A 15,357-nucleotide genomic window follows, 5' to 3' on the forward strand; every position below is an offset into this window, starting at 1 on the left:
CTCCTTTCAGCGGTTGCAGTTGTAACCGGAAGGGTCAAAAATAAAAGGCGTGCAGTAAAAACGTCCGGAAAACTGGATGCAAGGCTATTGAATTTTATCAGGACTAATTCTAAAAGTTCTTTGATGCTACGAATTTTCTGAATTTCATATTTTAAGTATTCGTATCTATCTGAATGATGAATTCGGTGTAATGAACGGGATTTTGAAATGAATAGTTATCTTAGCAGTTATTCTCAAAAATGCTATTGTAAAACCTGTAAGAGGTTTTGGATAACATTTTTAGGAATTTTTTGCTTACAGACATTCGGGGGCCCCGTATCACTGATACCGCGGTAGCTACGCCCCTGAGAGTGAACCATACTATGTTTGGAGGAGTATGGGATGAACCTGTGACACTGTCATGTGTGACATATCATTACTTCTTGCCTATAAATTTGTTTTAATTATTGAAAATCATTGGTGAAACTCATATCTGTACAGAGAAAATTTTTGAAATTAACGTATTCGATTCCACTGAGGATATTATAATTCGGCAACTGAACTGGGATCTGAGATTGAAAACTACAATACAACGTTTTTCGTGTCTTAGTTCCTAAAACGTGTTTCACTTGAGTGATCATAATTTTATGGAGAAAGCCGAGCCCTTATTATTTTATACAGTAGATTATTCGACTGAATTTGCCCAACAACTGATTTCCTTAAGAAGCGTTATCAGGGATGATTTGAGTGAAACAACCTCTGTAATAGTAAAAATTGCACAAATTCGGATTCTTATAATTTTCAGAGTTTGATTTTAGAAAAGTTCAACGGGAATCTACGGTATGGGTGCTGCGACATGGAGGAAACGGCAGACGCGAATGAATATGATAAAGCGCAATAAAATGTCATCCATCAAGCCTTGCGTCGTCGTTCACGAGACTTCGTCCCCCTGTGTCGAGCAACAGCACTACGTAATATCCGGGCGAGTAAGAGCCTCTTCAAGATAGCGCGATCGCCCATCTCTTCCCCTGATTAAGTCGCGGAATCGTGCGGATCCGGACTCATAAGGCCGATAAAACGCGTGTCGCGAAAATGGGTCCCGCTAATCTCGGTCCGAATTTTCCGGTACGAACGATCGGGAAAATCAAGCTTTCCTCCCATATCCACGTGCTCGAATGTCTCGTTTGGCCCGTTCTCATTCAACCCAAACAAAGGACGAACGCCGCACAGCCATTCATATTGATTTTCCCGTGATAAACGACGAATAAAAAACTTGTTGAATCTCTCTCTCTGTTCGCGACGTATCTCTCCCGGTATTACGGCTGTTTATTGCCCGGTCTATCTGCACGTTGCTCTCTGCCTCCAGACCCTTTGAAGCGGGCTTTTCCGTGAGTGATGGTGCTATTTGACCTAAATTATCCTAGCGATTTTAACGTCCATAAATAACGCGTCGAAGTTAACGGTTGTAGATGATGTCGCGGATTTTTAATCATCAGTGAATGGAATCTTTCGTGAAACGTAAAACAATCGTAAGGATCTTTGGGATTGTGCTGGTTAGGGTTGTTGGAAGGTTTTTCGAAAGTGAGATCTAGGTTTATCTTGTTCAATTTTCTGATTCTCAGATTAATGAAATCGATTTGTAAAAACATCCAATTTTCACTACGTCAGTGGAAATAATCTAACTAGAAAATTTATGTTTGAATAATATTGCTGCAATTTTGATTGTTATGTTTTGAATCTAACGTCAGTTTCAATTAAATCAACTCAAAACAATTCTGCATATGGTTAATCCATGAAAATTAAATTTTTTGACGCAGATAACGCATTTTTGAAATTTATTTTCGATGAGAAAAATCATGAATTAAAACGATACCTCGTTCAATTTGTTAAAAACAACCTCTCATATGCCTTTTTCCGCATGGTGAGCAGTTTTTATGAAATTAAAGAATTGCCTACCCGCGTCTCTACTAGGTAATCTATCAAAGATATTAAATATAAAGGATGCTTCATTTTATTGCAAAAAATAAACGAAAAGATGAGAGATTTTTGTTCACCAATTTAATATCTTAGTGGCGTTTTTCCTTTAATAAATTGAGACTATTACCCATATGCGTCAATGATGAACATACAATTCTTAATTGTATGTCAAAAATTTCGCAATAAATTCCTCCCAAAATTTCATTTGCATTCTCGACCGGTCAGTTTTTAAGAAAAACTTCAACACCCCGTATCTCGGAAACGAAGTATCTCCGGACAAAAGTTTATTTTTTCGTGCAAAATCACCCACTGAAGATTGTTGAACTTACTCACTATCACCTTCTATTATCTTTGATGAAGAACTCATTAGAATTCTGCTTTGAAAAAGATGCAAAAACTGAATGGAGGAAAGTTTCAGAAAAATATATTGTCAGGATGAATATTTTCAAGAGCGATACATACGAGTACTGTTAAAATAATGAATATTGATTTTATGAAAGATGGAGAAATTTTACATTAATTAGAATGTTTTGTACCAAGTACCAAAGATTCGATGCTTTACTGTATTTTTTCGAACCAAAAAAAACTATATTATGTATATTAAGTAACAAAATTTGTAACTTAAATCAAGTTACTATCAAGTTTGAGATATTCTAAGACTCTAGGTAAATCATTTCAACAAATTTAGCGCTATGAAACTAATCATAACTAATAGTCCAATTTTCAGAAATTAAAGTGAATATAATATAGTTTTTTTTTGGTTCGAAAAAATACAGTAAAGCATCGAATCTTTATCGTTGAATTATATTGTAACGTATGAAAAATCCGCACATTTTCGTATTCATTAACTTCAAAAAGTTTAATGCTTTCTACATTAATTTATTTTTCGATAATTGTGACTTTGATTTATAACTCGCGTGTTGTATACAAAATTCCATACCATTTCTATTATGATTCCAATGATTACACTTTCCAGAGAATTATCTAATTTATGAAATAAATGACATGAAAGGTATCGCTTCGATTGATTATTGCTAGGGCATTATTCAATCCATAGCAACAAGAGAAATGTGACATTTATCCAGTACCAGTGGCGCACCCAGGATGATATAGGTGGGCACACATAGCTGCATGCTTGATGAAAGTAGTTCCGGAAGCTTTCAGTTAGCTTTTCGAAGCTTGGGGGGACTGTAGAATTCGACAACAGAACCATTCCTAAGCTTCAATTCAATGTTATAAATCTTTAACATTCACGATTGTCTCTTTCGAAAAACCTTCCACAGTATAAAACGAAATAATAATGTTTCAGTGTGATTGTATGCGCATTAAAAAGAACTTTTTCGATTGAAAAAAAAAACAGTGCATGCGGCTAAGAAGATGGAGACAATGATGGATGAGCCTTTAAATTTAACCGTGAAAAAAATGCCCATAGCTATAGTGGCACCTTTCACTGTCATCGACAGTAAAAACAACAAAAAAGCCGTCGTGAACAACGAGGAAAATCCGAATAAAAACGAAGATATACCCGAAGATCTCTCCCTTAAGAACAGAAAGTGTGAAAAAGACTATTTCGGCTGTTCTTACAAAAAAAAGGTGAACGCCAACCATCAATACGACCATCTGGATGAGGCGGAGCAGCTGCGACACTTTCTCAACCGCGAAGAGAGCCGCAACCGCTTCAATAAAAATACCTTCCGAGAGCAAGAAGTGATCTTCAATGACGTGAATAAGCTTTGCGATTTCGGCACGAAAAATTTGACAACTACTCCGGATTACATGGAGTACGCGGATCGTTTTTACGAACACAAATTCTTAGCTGCGTGGTACATAAATTCTATGATCGAGAGCCAGCGGAACTCTTACTTCAACTTCCTTCAACAGCAGCAACAGACCATGTCTATGCGCGCTCCATCCGCCCCATTCGACGTTGATAAGAACAACAAACCCGAGAACAATAGGATTTTGAACAATCTACTGGAGAAAAAATCTAATCCGAATTACAAGTTTCCTGTTAATTTTGATGCTCTCATCAAGAACGAAATGCCGGGCAAATCGAACAACGAGGATCGAGGGGATTACGCGCAAAGGTGAGCTATATAACTATGGGGTGTCCCGAAAAATAACGATATAAATAAAAATCATAGAAAATAATGAAGCGATGAAATTAGAATTAAAGAAACAATAGTAAAGAGGAAATTTCATTCGAACGAAGAAGAGATAACGCTGAACTCTTAAGTTCTATTGTTTGCATACTAATTAAAATATTCCTAGTTGAACTATTCAAATGAAAGAAGATCATATTTCGAGCAAGCAAGTACAAATCGAAATTTTTGCGTATAAGGCGAACGCTGTGTAAATTCACTAGACAACACTGATTTTTAGCGAATACACTATCGCATACTATGTACATATAATACAAAAAACGTTACTCCATGACCAGTTGAGCTAAACCATGACTCAATTTCCATTTTTCGTGTATAATTGAGGCTTCGACATAGTCCCTCAGAGCGTTTTATGTAGACCCTGAGTAACTCTTAATGGCAACCAAACCTCTTATGCCATAGACCTGCTGAGGATGATTTTGCCATTGATGGGTTTTTTATTAAATCCTTCTTTTATTATCGTGATGAAATGGTTGAACTTATCTAATTCAGATGTCTACTTATTATGTAATTTGGGGTCAATGACTTACAGTTTAGGAGGGATTGATGTTTTTAAAGTGTTATCGAAAACGTGCCTTTTTCGTAAAGTAGTAATCCAAGGGACCTGTAGTCCTGCAGAGTTGAAATTTGGTAGGCATATGTTGTTGAACAACCAATTTTTGAAGTAATTAGTTATTAAAAAATCAATGTATCGTGTACGGAATCGAATTAAAGAGTTGGTTGTGAGGGATACAACTGCCTGTATACATTTTTCTTCAAATTTCGAAAATGTATCGAAAGTCGATTTAGATGGCCTCAAGAATTCGGTCTTCCAATTGGGTTTCTCATTAATCAACTGAAAACCGTTGAAATGTAGAATTTTATGATCTTAACTCTTAGAAAGCGTATCTATACGAAAAATTGATTGAGTTATTTTAACAAATTCTCATAACCCTTCGGTGCACCGGAAATTTCATTAGAATTTCACAATACATAGTGAGTCTTTAACCTGTACATTTAGGAAAATTGATAACAATTTATTTCCAGACAAATTTATTTGAAAAAGATGAGTTGCGTCAAGCAGTCGATCAATGAACATCAAAGTAGCAGAATATCAGCATTTGCAAAAACATCACATCCATAATCTGTTGTTTTCGAAGTGTCTGTCTCATTATTGACGTTCTTTTATTCCTTATAGGCAAATGGACCATCAGAAGAACAACATGGATAAAAACAATTCCGAAACTAATGGCGAAAAGAAGAAACCACATATCAAGAAACCCCTAAATGCATTTATGTTATACATGAAAGAAATGAGGGCAAAGGTTGTGGCAGAGTGTACTCTCAAAGAAAGTGCCGCTATCAACCAAATTCTTGGACGAAGGGTAAGACTGGTTAATTGATACTGTCTTCAAGAACAAATGAGTTGAAATAATAACACTAAAGCATCGGAAAATTAATATAATAACTCAAATAAATTCTAAATAGCCATAAAAAAATGCGGCTATAAAATGGTCAGAATATACATGATTTTTTCTTGTGTGCAGTACTGAAATACATTTTATGTTTCGAATGTAAAAGTCATTGAAATGAGTAGGAGGTATCACTCATAGGCTCCCGCAGGAGGGGAAGAAGCCCCCCCTGAGATTTCCTTTGTCGTTTTTCATAACAGTACAGACACACAAAAGTGAAAGTATTGGATTCGTAACAATTTTTTGTTTCCAATAGAATTATTATAAGTATAATCGCCAACAGCGTGATCATTAGTCATATCAAATTTACTGCACTGGCTCTGAGATACCGCCATTGAAAATTTTCGTTTTATTGAGCATATATGTCGATTTGTTTTAATTCTGTTATTTCTCGTTGAGTTTTCTATTCTATTACCAATTATTTGTTTTTGGATATTATTCCATAAATTTTATTGTTTTGTAAAGAACCTACCTTGTTTTTCGGACTTGTTTTGAAAGGAGTTACTGTATTATTTTATATCATCTCATGTTACTGAAATTCTGGAATTGAATCTTTGAATGGAAAGCTTCAAGAATTTTTATTTTGGCCCCCCCTTCCATCAAAAAATTTTGCGGGCGCCCATGGTATCATTTCATGTTTTTCGAACAATATACTATTCTGAATTCATAAAGTACTGCTCGCAAGAAATACGTCGTATAACAGTTGCTATAGAAAACTGCCTACTTCTGGCTAGTAGGAACGCAGGCAAATCTAAGTCCACAGTTGTATGCCTAATTTTTTGGTATGCACTGATAAAATGCTGGTTTGTGTTTTTAATAATTTCATCAAAATTTCACCTGTTGAGATTTAATTTTGATTCATGCATTGGTGTTATTATTAAAAAGTTTGGCAGATTAATATTTGTTACGTGGCGTTCTAACTATCTTTGGAGTTTTTTCATCATAAAGATCAAACTGTCTCCAAAGGATGCATAGACAATGTTTTCATTTACATAATATAGAGAATTCTATTTTAGCGTTATACAGTGAACATTATTGAAAATTTTTTCTATTTTGAAATAAGTGGAGTGAAATTTATATTTGCGTTATTTAGATGCTTCCAAGTATTTGCCCAAGTATCAAAATCGCTAATAGGTTTAGCGGTTAGCGTGTTCGAAGAACTATGATGGTGCAAAATATTTGATACCTATATCATAATATTAATTATAGAATTATAGAAATTAAAAGTCATGTTGTCGGAATATGCGGTATTTTACTAACTATTTGTAGTTTGTTTTCACCGAGGCGAGATAAAATATACAAGGTCCTAGTTTAAAGTATAGGTACTCATAAGCTTTGAAACAAAATGTTACTTCGAATATTCTCCTTGAATTTTTCCTCTTAAATAAACGGGGAAATTTTGGTACTTACATTATAAATTAAAAAGTTTGTACTATATTCCGCATACAGAGCATATTTAAGGCGTATTAAGGGAGTAAAATGTCGGTACTACAATACATGCTATTCGTCTAATCTTTAGAGTGGTACGTTACCCGGTTCCCAAAGAAGGCTGTGAGTCACTGGGTTTTCATCTTCTATAAAGGCCCAGAAAAACATGTATGGCATCGTGATTGTATAAGGACGTTGCCCTTATACAGTACTATCTTTTTCAAATCAACTTGGGAACAGCAAAAATTCACAAAGGGGCCTCGAAACAACCGACCTATTTGACTTATTGAAGTAATCGAATGAGGAAAAAATTGTCTATGCATTGCCGACATCTATATTCCTGCCAGACTTGTGTGTGAAAGAGAGTGTGAGTAAGTTGATTTTTGAGGGATGGGGCGCTAAGCCGAGGTTATAACTGTATGAATACGCAGTGGCACTCTCTGAGCCGAGAGGAGCAGGCCAAGTATTACGAGAAAGCCCGACAGGAACGCCAACTGCACATGCAGCTGTATCCAGGCTGGAGCGCTCGGGACAATTACGGTTACGGCACCAAGAAGAAGAAGCGAAAGAAAGAACGAACGCCGATCGAGTCGGGAGGTAGTAATTTTTGCACAAAGCGTGAATATGATGTGTTGGAAGAGAGTGTGCGTGTCAGCCAGGGTATTTCCCGACTCCGCCCCATGTGCATACGCGCTCCGTGGGCAGAATGGGTCGAGCTGGCAGGTCGCGGGTTCGGGATCATTCCACCTTGGCCAATCCTCGCTCTGGTACTTGGACGCTTGAATCAGCGATCCGACAATATTCACAATATCTTCTTGTATATATGGTTTCAAGCTTCCCGGAATCTGAAAACTTGCAGCTATCTCAGAAAATTTCGCATTTTCAATTTTATTATATTTTATGTAAAACTGAAAGCAATAGTTTTTGGATAACTGGATGAGGGGAATGGCCAAGTTATCTTGCGCTTGGCTTCTTGGTGCCAGCCGGAGCGCGACATAGCTGACTCTGTTTTGTTTAGTGGCACGCACTGGGCCGTGAGGAACAAGCCAAGTACTATGAGCTGGCTAGGCGCGAGCGACAGCTGCACATGCAGCTCTACCCGGACTGGTCGTCCCGCGCCAACGCCACTCGTGGCAAGAAGAGGAAGCGCAAGCAAGACCCCCAAGACGGAGGTAGCAATCCTCGCGATTTACTGCTCTCTCATGCACATTGAATTCAATCAAACCATAGAAAAAGCTTAGTTATTCATTTTGCTAATATTTTAAACTTCATTTAATCCTTACGTAATAAAAAGTTTTTTCTACGTATTTTTGGATTTCATGTGTATGTTATGTAGCAGCAGTAATTTGCGAGTCGTACCTTTTCTATATTTCTATTGCATGTTTGGGGTACTACCGAGGTTTATTTAGCCGGCCACCGCGACCTGTTCTGCCGCCAGGGGGCATCCAGGCATTGAACAATGGATATAGAACTAGAAGGCTTCGCTTTTACGCGCCCACCTGATGACTGCTAGATCTTTCTGGTCAAGACTTGTATTTTGAAACATCACTTTAGTCGCTTAGATTTAGTAGTTGGTAGATTCGATGCCTCGGAGATCTAGTAGTCTTGAGAGCCCCCCTGACGGATATCACGTATGCACGGTTGTCAACCCCCGCATGACCCATCCCATCTCCTTCTGTTCTTATCCTTTACTGAATCTTTAGTTATCCCTATCAAATTTCTTCTACACAATTATTTTCGGAGCTCGACAAAAATCTGATGAACTTTCAGTATCAACCAGTTTGGCTTGTATAAATTCGTAGTTAAAATTGTGCTGAAGAATATCCTTCACGAATCCCCTACTGGCATAAGTAACATGGATGATTTGATTTTTTCCATTTATCATCCAAGTTATTCAAGTATGTAGTTATTATTTTTTGTCAATTTCTCACTTTCAATTCTAGGTATATTAGTTGTAGAATTTCATTTATTTTATAGTTGGTGCACTTTAGGTTTCTAGGTACTTGATTGGCCGGTAATCTTCAATTAATTATATGCATTCAATTCTTTTAGACATTATTAAAATTCGACCCATTGCATGTTATTTTTCTGTTTACCTTCCAGTACTCGGACTGTTTTCTATTGTAGATTATTTTATGAGCAACCTGTTGTGGTAGTTTTGAGGCCAATCAATTAATGTTTAAATGATTAGAGCATGTTCATTCTATCATGAATTATATTTTAATTGCTTTTGTTCTCTTTAGGTAACAGTATGAAAAAATGTAGGGCAAGATATGGATTAGACCATCAAAGTCAGTGGTGTAAGCCATGCAGGTATGTACATATATATTCAATTATTTTCTAATTACTTTATTTTAGTTGATTTTTTGCATGGTTAATTGACTTTCTTTTCAGTTATGAACTAAAATATTTCATAAAGAAAAACCAAATTATCAGAAAACATAATTTGAATTTCATGCAATCTTAAGACATAAGTTGATCGAATATCCGCATGAATAAACCCTTTCAAAAGAAAATGCATGAATATTCAATACCATACCTTTATATTTTCATTTCTTTTTTCCTTGGTGTTCTTATCTATGTGGAAAGACTGTTGTTTTATATTTTTGTGAACATGGAAGACACGGTGATAAATGTACCATAAAAATCAGAAAATGTGTCTTCCCACAAAGAGAAGGAGCCATTAGTTAATGTGCACTAGACACTGCTGTGATGAAAAAATAGCTGAAACAATTGTTGAGTGCAAAGGGGTAATTCGAATATCGACAGACACATTTTCTGATTTTCTATACTTTCAACACATTTCATGTCCTTTGATAATTTTTTGAATTTGTTTCATATCTGTATTTTTCTTATCTGTGTACTTTGTGTGTGCTCGTATGTGTTATTGTTTCATTTCTATATTCATTAAGTGAGTCCCCCTTTGTACATTTAACGATTGTTTAGCCCGGACACTGCTTCTCATGGAGGCGGAAGCTCAGCAGTACATGGTAGTCTACTACATACTGCTGGAGGTGCGGCTACTACTCAGTCGCCACAGGAACCGACCTACGTGAATCTATAGCCATATGTTGGTTAGTTTGCAGCAGTGTTGGTGTTATGTTAGCTATGGATGATTCGATATTTGAATGTTGTTTTGTTTTCTCTTGTAAAACTTGTGATATTTGTTGTTAGTTTTCGGAATCTACTCAATTGCATTAAGGAAGATGGAATTGATTGAATTGTTCCTTTTCAATTAATTCTATCACGCTCTATAATTATATTCATTTCACCCAAAAATAGCAGCAATTGCTTGAATTTATCCTACAATTTGTTTAGTGTACACCTTACAGCATGAACTTTAATAATTTCCAGTCATATTAATTTGCCTTTTATAATATTTTTGTTTCGGTAAAATATAATTGCTCATTCGTCAGAAGCATGTAAGAGAAGGTACAGAGTATATCATTTATGAAATTTCCGATTTGTTGCAATGATATAATCAAAAAAAACTTCTGTCGAACCTGGATAACTTGGTTTCTCTTCTGATAACCTACCAACTTCCGTTCTCCATCTCAAAATCGCAAATGCAACAAACAAAAAAGGAAAACGAGGAAGAAGCAGTAAATTAGAAAATCTGGAGACTTGATGATAGAGAAATAGAGAACCATATAATATATAACAAAGTATTAACTCTTCTAAATGAGGACTCTCCTTCTACACAAGGCTGGAGGAAAACTACAGGACTCCTATAGATACAGTGTATATATAAAAAAAAATATTTTTTTCATTCATGATGTCAATAGTACCTGAACACAAAGCAAAAGATTCTCAGTGTTTCAACTTTTGAGAGTAGATTTTGCTTTACCTAGCTGCACGTTCAGAACTAACAAGATTCGGGTTATCCTGGTTCGACCGCGAAAAATTTCAAATATTGGATATATTCTGCTTACTGAAATTTTAATAAAACATATTTTTATCTGGATTAAGCAGCATGGTTTTATGTGTTACAATTGAATCCTTTTTATTCATTAGTAAAATAATTACAAGCTGAACTCATCTAATTGCTTGTTTTGCAGACGCAAAAAGAAATGCATTCGTTACATGGAATCAGGCGATGGCAATGATGGAAACCAATCCGACGACAATTTAGGCAGCTGTGGAAGTATGGGTGACGCACACACACCTCCAGATGATGATGCCGAAAGCTTAAATAGATCAATGTCCAGCCCTGGCGGTCTTTCCGCTCTTAGCAGCCTAACTAGTCCTGGTGGTATGATTCTGCCTAGTCCATCAACAAGTGTAGCGAGTCCTTCTGTGAGTTTGGCTAGTCCCTATATGCTACAAAGCCCTTTAACCCCCCACGAACATATGGACGTTAAGCTACCCCCTCCTTTAATACATCAACAACCCCCTCGTAACCCGGTGGGGACAAATCCACACGATATAAATAATCCACTTAGTGTAAATCAGTTAACAGGACAGTGTGTTCGGAATGATTCGACAGATTCTAATAGCAAAGAGACTACACGTTCGATAATCAGTGTTACGTAGCCTTCCGAAAAGCAACTACGGAACATTAGCTTTTATTTGTCCAAACTGAGATAACTCAGATTTTTTCGAATTTTGCACGCAGTAAAGAGGACACTGGTTGATGCTGTGACTAGTGCAGTGCGTTGATCTCATTAGACTTGTACTGCGCAAACTTCAATTTTCTACTATGTAACATAAATGTCATTTGCCAAAATCACCTCTATATATGAAGATATAAAGTATATAGATATCCTATATTTTGTAGTTATTTATATTGAATGGTATTTATTTGTTGAGAACGGTACTTAAGAGTTTTTATCTCTTCTATTTTATTTTGAGAGTAATTTTTTTGAAGCAATATTAATATACTTTTGTGATATGATGAAAAATTATAGCTGGAGCAATTTTTAAGTGATATAAGTATATAAGTCAAAGAAAAGCATAAACACCACCATTTCTGTAATTCGTTACATATTTCAGGAACATTGATGTAATTTGGTGTTTTTTGTATTTATGAAAAAAAAGTATAGTCCATTCAAGAGTTATTGACATCCCAGTAGGCCTTGAAAGTACAGACGCAGAGGTCAATATCTCGTCATCAGAGATCCCCAATAATTTCTGTAATTTCTATCACAGAACTACAATATTTGAATATAACCTAGAAAAGTATTTCGAATTCACAATAACCCAAATCAAATCAATCAGTATTATAAATTGTTACAATTATTTTCTCAACTTGTTTGTTTGAATTAAGAACATAAACAACAGCACGAAATCCAAAATATCCTCTGTCAGTGCAAAGAGCTTTATGTAATTGGTATATGGATCAGTGCTTATTCTCAATACCAACCTGAATTCCAAAACTTGAAATCTCGCTTTTAATTACCAACTTGAATTCTATTTTCCACAGCCTCCCGCGATGTCAATAATTCTTGAATGGAGTAAATATATATATATGAATAATTTTTCATATGAATGTGGTCAATTTCAATTATAGAATTATGACGAGAGAGAGAGCGAAATTTTTTTGCAATAGAATAAAAAAGGCCATTGATTGAAGTCCTTCAACCAAAATAATGGAGGTATATTCCTGCTTTTAATCCACCTGGTTTTCCATTTGGTCAAATGTTTTCAATCGTCTACAGTATTGAAGGAATTATTTATATGGTGGTGCACAAATTATTCACACCTCAGCAACTAAATACCAGTAGATAAATTTATGTTCCTTGTGCCAGAGCAAAAACGATAATGCAACTTTTATTGTTTTTATTTTTGGAGTCTTTTACTACCATTTAATTTTCTTGTGAAAGTTTTTATAACTTTTCCAACTTGAATGAATTTTAAATTTTCTTATATTTTACAAGAGATCATTTTCAACATATAATTATTCATCTCCAGTGAAATCATCTTTGGAAATCATTTAAAATGAGAGAAAGTAAGATGAAATTTTGAATAGGTTCGAATTCATCATTGTTTCAACATTTTGTTCATAAATATCAACTTTCTTTCAGAGTTATTCCTCATTCATGTTGATATTTATGCAAACATTTTGTCTGCTCCTAAAAGCATAGAATTAAAACTGGATTAAGTCGATTCACTTGTTTTCTATTTCACCCCATTATTTCGATAGCATGCCAATTACATATATCTAATTGTGTTATTGTATGAAACAAGATCACAAATCAAACTGATAGTAAAATTTCATGACACAAAAATAGAGTCGATTTTCTATTTTTAATTTCATCTTATTATCTAGCATACATGCCCAGCAGAATTAAATTGCACCTGATATTTGAATGGGGAATTGTAAATATATATGAACTACAGGAAGTGATAGAAACTATCACTATAATGAGAAATTTAATTGAGAAGTATTGGTCCAGGTCCCTTACATATTTACTCTTCTAAATATAAATTCATATATCTGTGATATAATTTTGCAGGACAGGTATGTAAATAAAATATCTCAAAAATAAATTCTGGATAACATTACTCCTCAATCTATATAGAATTTTTTTAACAATATTAGTTCAGTGATGTTTTGACTAAAAATATCAACAATAATTGATCAGCATCAAAGTAGTTATGTTCAATTTACCATACTTAAAAGAAATATAAGTTGTACATTGCTATAAATATTGTAATTACCTACTTTGTACATAAAAATGTTAATAGATGCACTTCTGATTTCAATTTTAATTCGTTACGTCTAAAGAGGGATTATTTTACACATTTAATTTCGTTTTGTTTTCATATATTTTAATCTGATGAAATAATTTCAGGATCAAAATTGGATAGTGTTGATATCAAAGTCATGTATATAAATTTTTTTAATGTCATAAATTTGACAGGGGATGTTTTACACAATGGTGTTCAATTATTAATTTTACTATGAAATGAGACATGTGATATTTTATACTATTTAATAATGATTTAAATTTGCATCCCTTAGGCCTCAGCCGTTTTGTAATTGATTTAAGTTTTTTTTCATTCAGTGTTTGTCATTATCTTACTCAAATAACTATGTTTCTGATGTCCATAAATATAGCACGATGTTTGAATGAAATTGAATAAAAATATAAGGACTATGTTCTATTTCCTACTCATTTTTTAATCTCATAATTTAAATATTGTTGTGCTATATTTCTGGATATTTGAAATTTCTCTATAATCTGTGTGTCATATCTTATTCTTGTGCAATGAAAATTTTTTTGAGAAACACATTATGAGTGTAAAGAGATTAGATGTGCCATAAAAAATCATATGTGTTTCAAAAAATCTGAAAACTTGCACACTTTAACGACTGCTTAGGTTACACAAGTAATTAAGTTTTTGGATAAGTGCAATGTAAATGTTTTATAGTTGATCTGGACTTGGTACACCATTTTTGTGAGGATGAATGCGTGTCTGTAGAAGTTATTTGTTCATGATTTATTTTTTTTGTTGAAACAAGCATTCAGTCTTCCTGTAATTTTCCTGTCAGCTTTAATGAGGAAGCATTCAAAATGCTCAAATTTAATTGTACCATTCTGGAGTAAATGAATATAAATATATAAATAAATTAGTAATTAATTTAGATGTTAATGTCTTTGTAAGTAGCATCTGTTCGTAACATCGTTTTAGATTAGAATATTCAATACAAAAATGAACATTATTTGCTTTTGTTTTATATTATACAAGTCCTGCCATTTAAATGTTATATCTGCATCAACATGACATTAGCCCCTTATACAAAATTTATATGACCTGTGCAAGTTCTGAACCCACGCCAGGTTTATTTAATTTTAATATCAACGATGATTGAGGTTGAATGGTCTGCAGTTCATCAAAAATAAAATTTCTTTCGTTGAATTTGTCTATGGTCCGGTTCTTATGAAATAATTAAAACTTTGGAAAAGTGAATGTAATAATTAGTGATGTAGGTAATTATTTCCCTTTTTTCAAGTAAGGCCTCTATAATAGATTTCAGGCAGTAACTGCCAAATGTTTAGCATTGGTAATTACTAACCATGTGTGATGACAAATTTATTCACAGAATAAGCTTTCGATACTGAAGGGCTCCTTTTCTATCAACATAAAAATTTCTTTTATTTTTTTTATTCGGTCATAGATTCTGAGTAAATAAGGTGAGTATATAATGAATGAGATTGATAGATAGCAAACAAATGCAAAATGGTCGTTATTACATATTTCTACTATTGTATTCGATCTTCAATGTTTGACAGTTTCAATTGTTGGCATTTTTATGGGGTTCCAGCCCCGATCACTACGCCAGTGCTACTTTCTATGAATTTGTAATTATTTAATACTATGCACATATATCTATTATACCAATACTGATAACACGC

The 15,357-nt window shown here is 34.4% G+C and overlaps 1 protein-coding gene across 8 annotated transcripts in view; it reads left to right on the plus strand.

Moving 5' to 3' along the window:
• LOC123323004 (protein pangolin, isoforms A/H/I/S) overlaps positions 1-14,663 on the plus strand; it is a 329,222-nt gene extending 314,559 nt beyond the window's left edge. For 3 of the 8 annotated variants that reach the window (XM_044911170.1, XM_044911172.1, XM_044911175.1), the window contains 4 exons: positions 5,296-5,482; positions 7,429-7,594; positions 9,241-9,310; positions 11,056-14,663. In XM_044911170.1, the coding sequence (XP_044767105.1) occupies positions 5,296-5,482; positions 7,429-7,594; positions 9,241-9,310; positions 11,056-11,530 (898 nt within the window). In that variant the 3' untranslated portion in view covers positions 11,531-14,663. Of the gene's footprint in view, positions 1-1,138; positions 1,561-3,265; positions 4,044-5,295; positions 5,483-7,428; positions 7,595-8,015; positions 8,170-9,240; positions 9,311-9,943; positions 10,072-11,055 lie in introns of those variants that run through there. The other 5 variants (XM_044911173.1, XM_044911174.1, XM_044911176.1 and 2 more) reach the window with 5 other exon arrangements.
• The last annotated feature ends 694 nt before the right edge of the window (positions 14,664-15,357 follow it).

Source organism: Coccinella septempunctata, chromosome 1 (genome assembly GCF_907165205.1).
Source record: "Coccinella septempunctata chromosome 1, icCocSept1.1, whole genome shotgun sequence".
In the NCBI taxonomy this organism is placed as follows: domain Eukaryota; kingdom Metazoa; phylum Arthropoda; class Insecta; order Coleoptera; family Coccinellidae; genus Coccinella; species Coccinella septempunctata.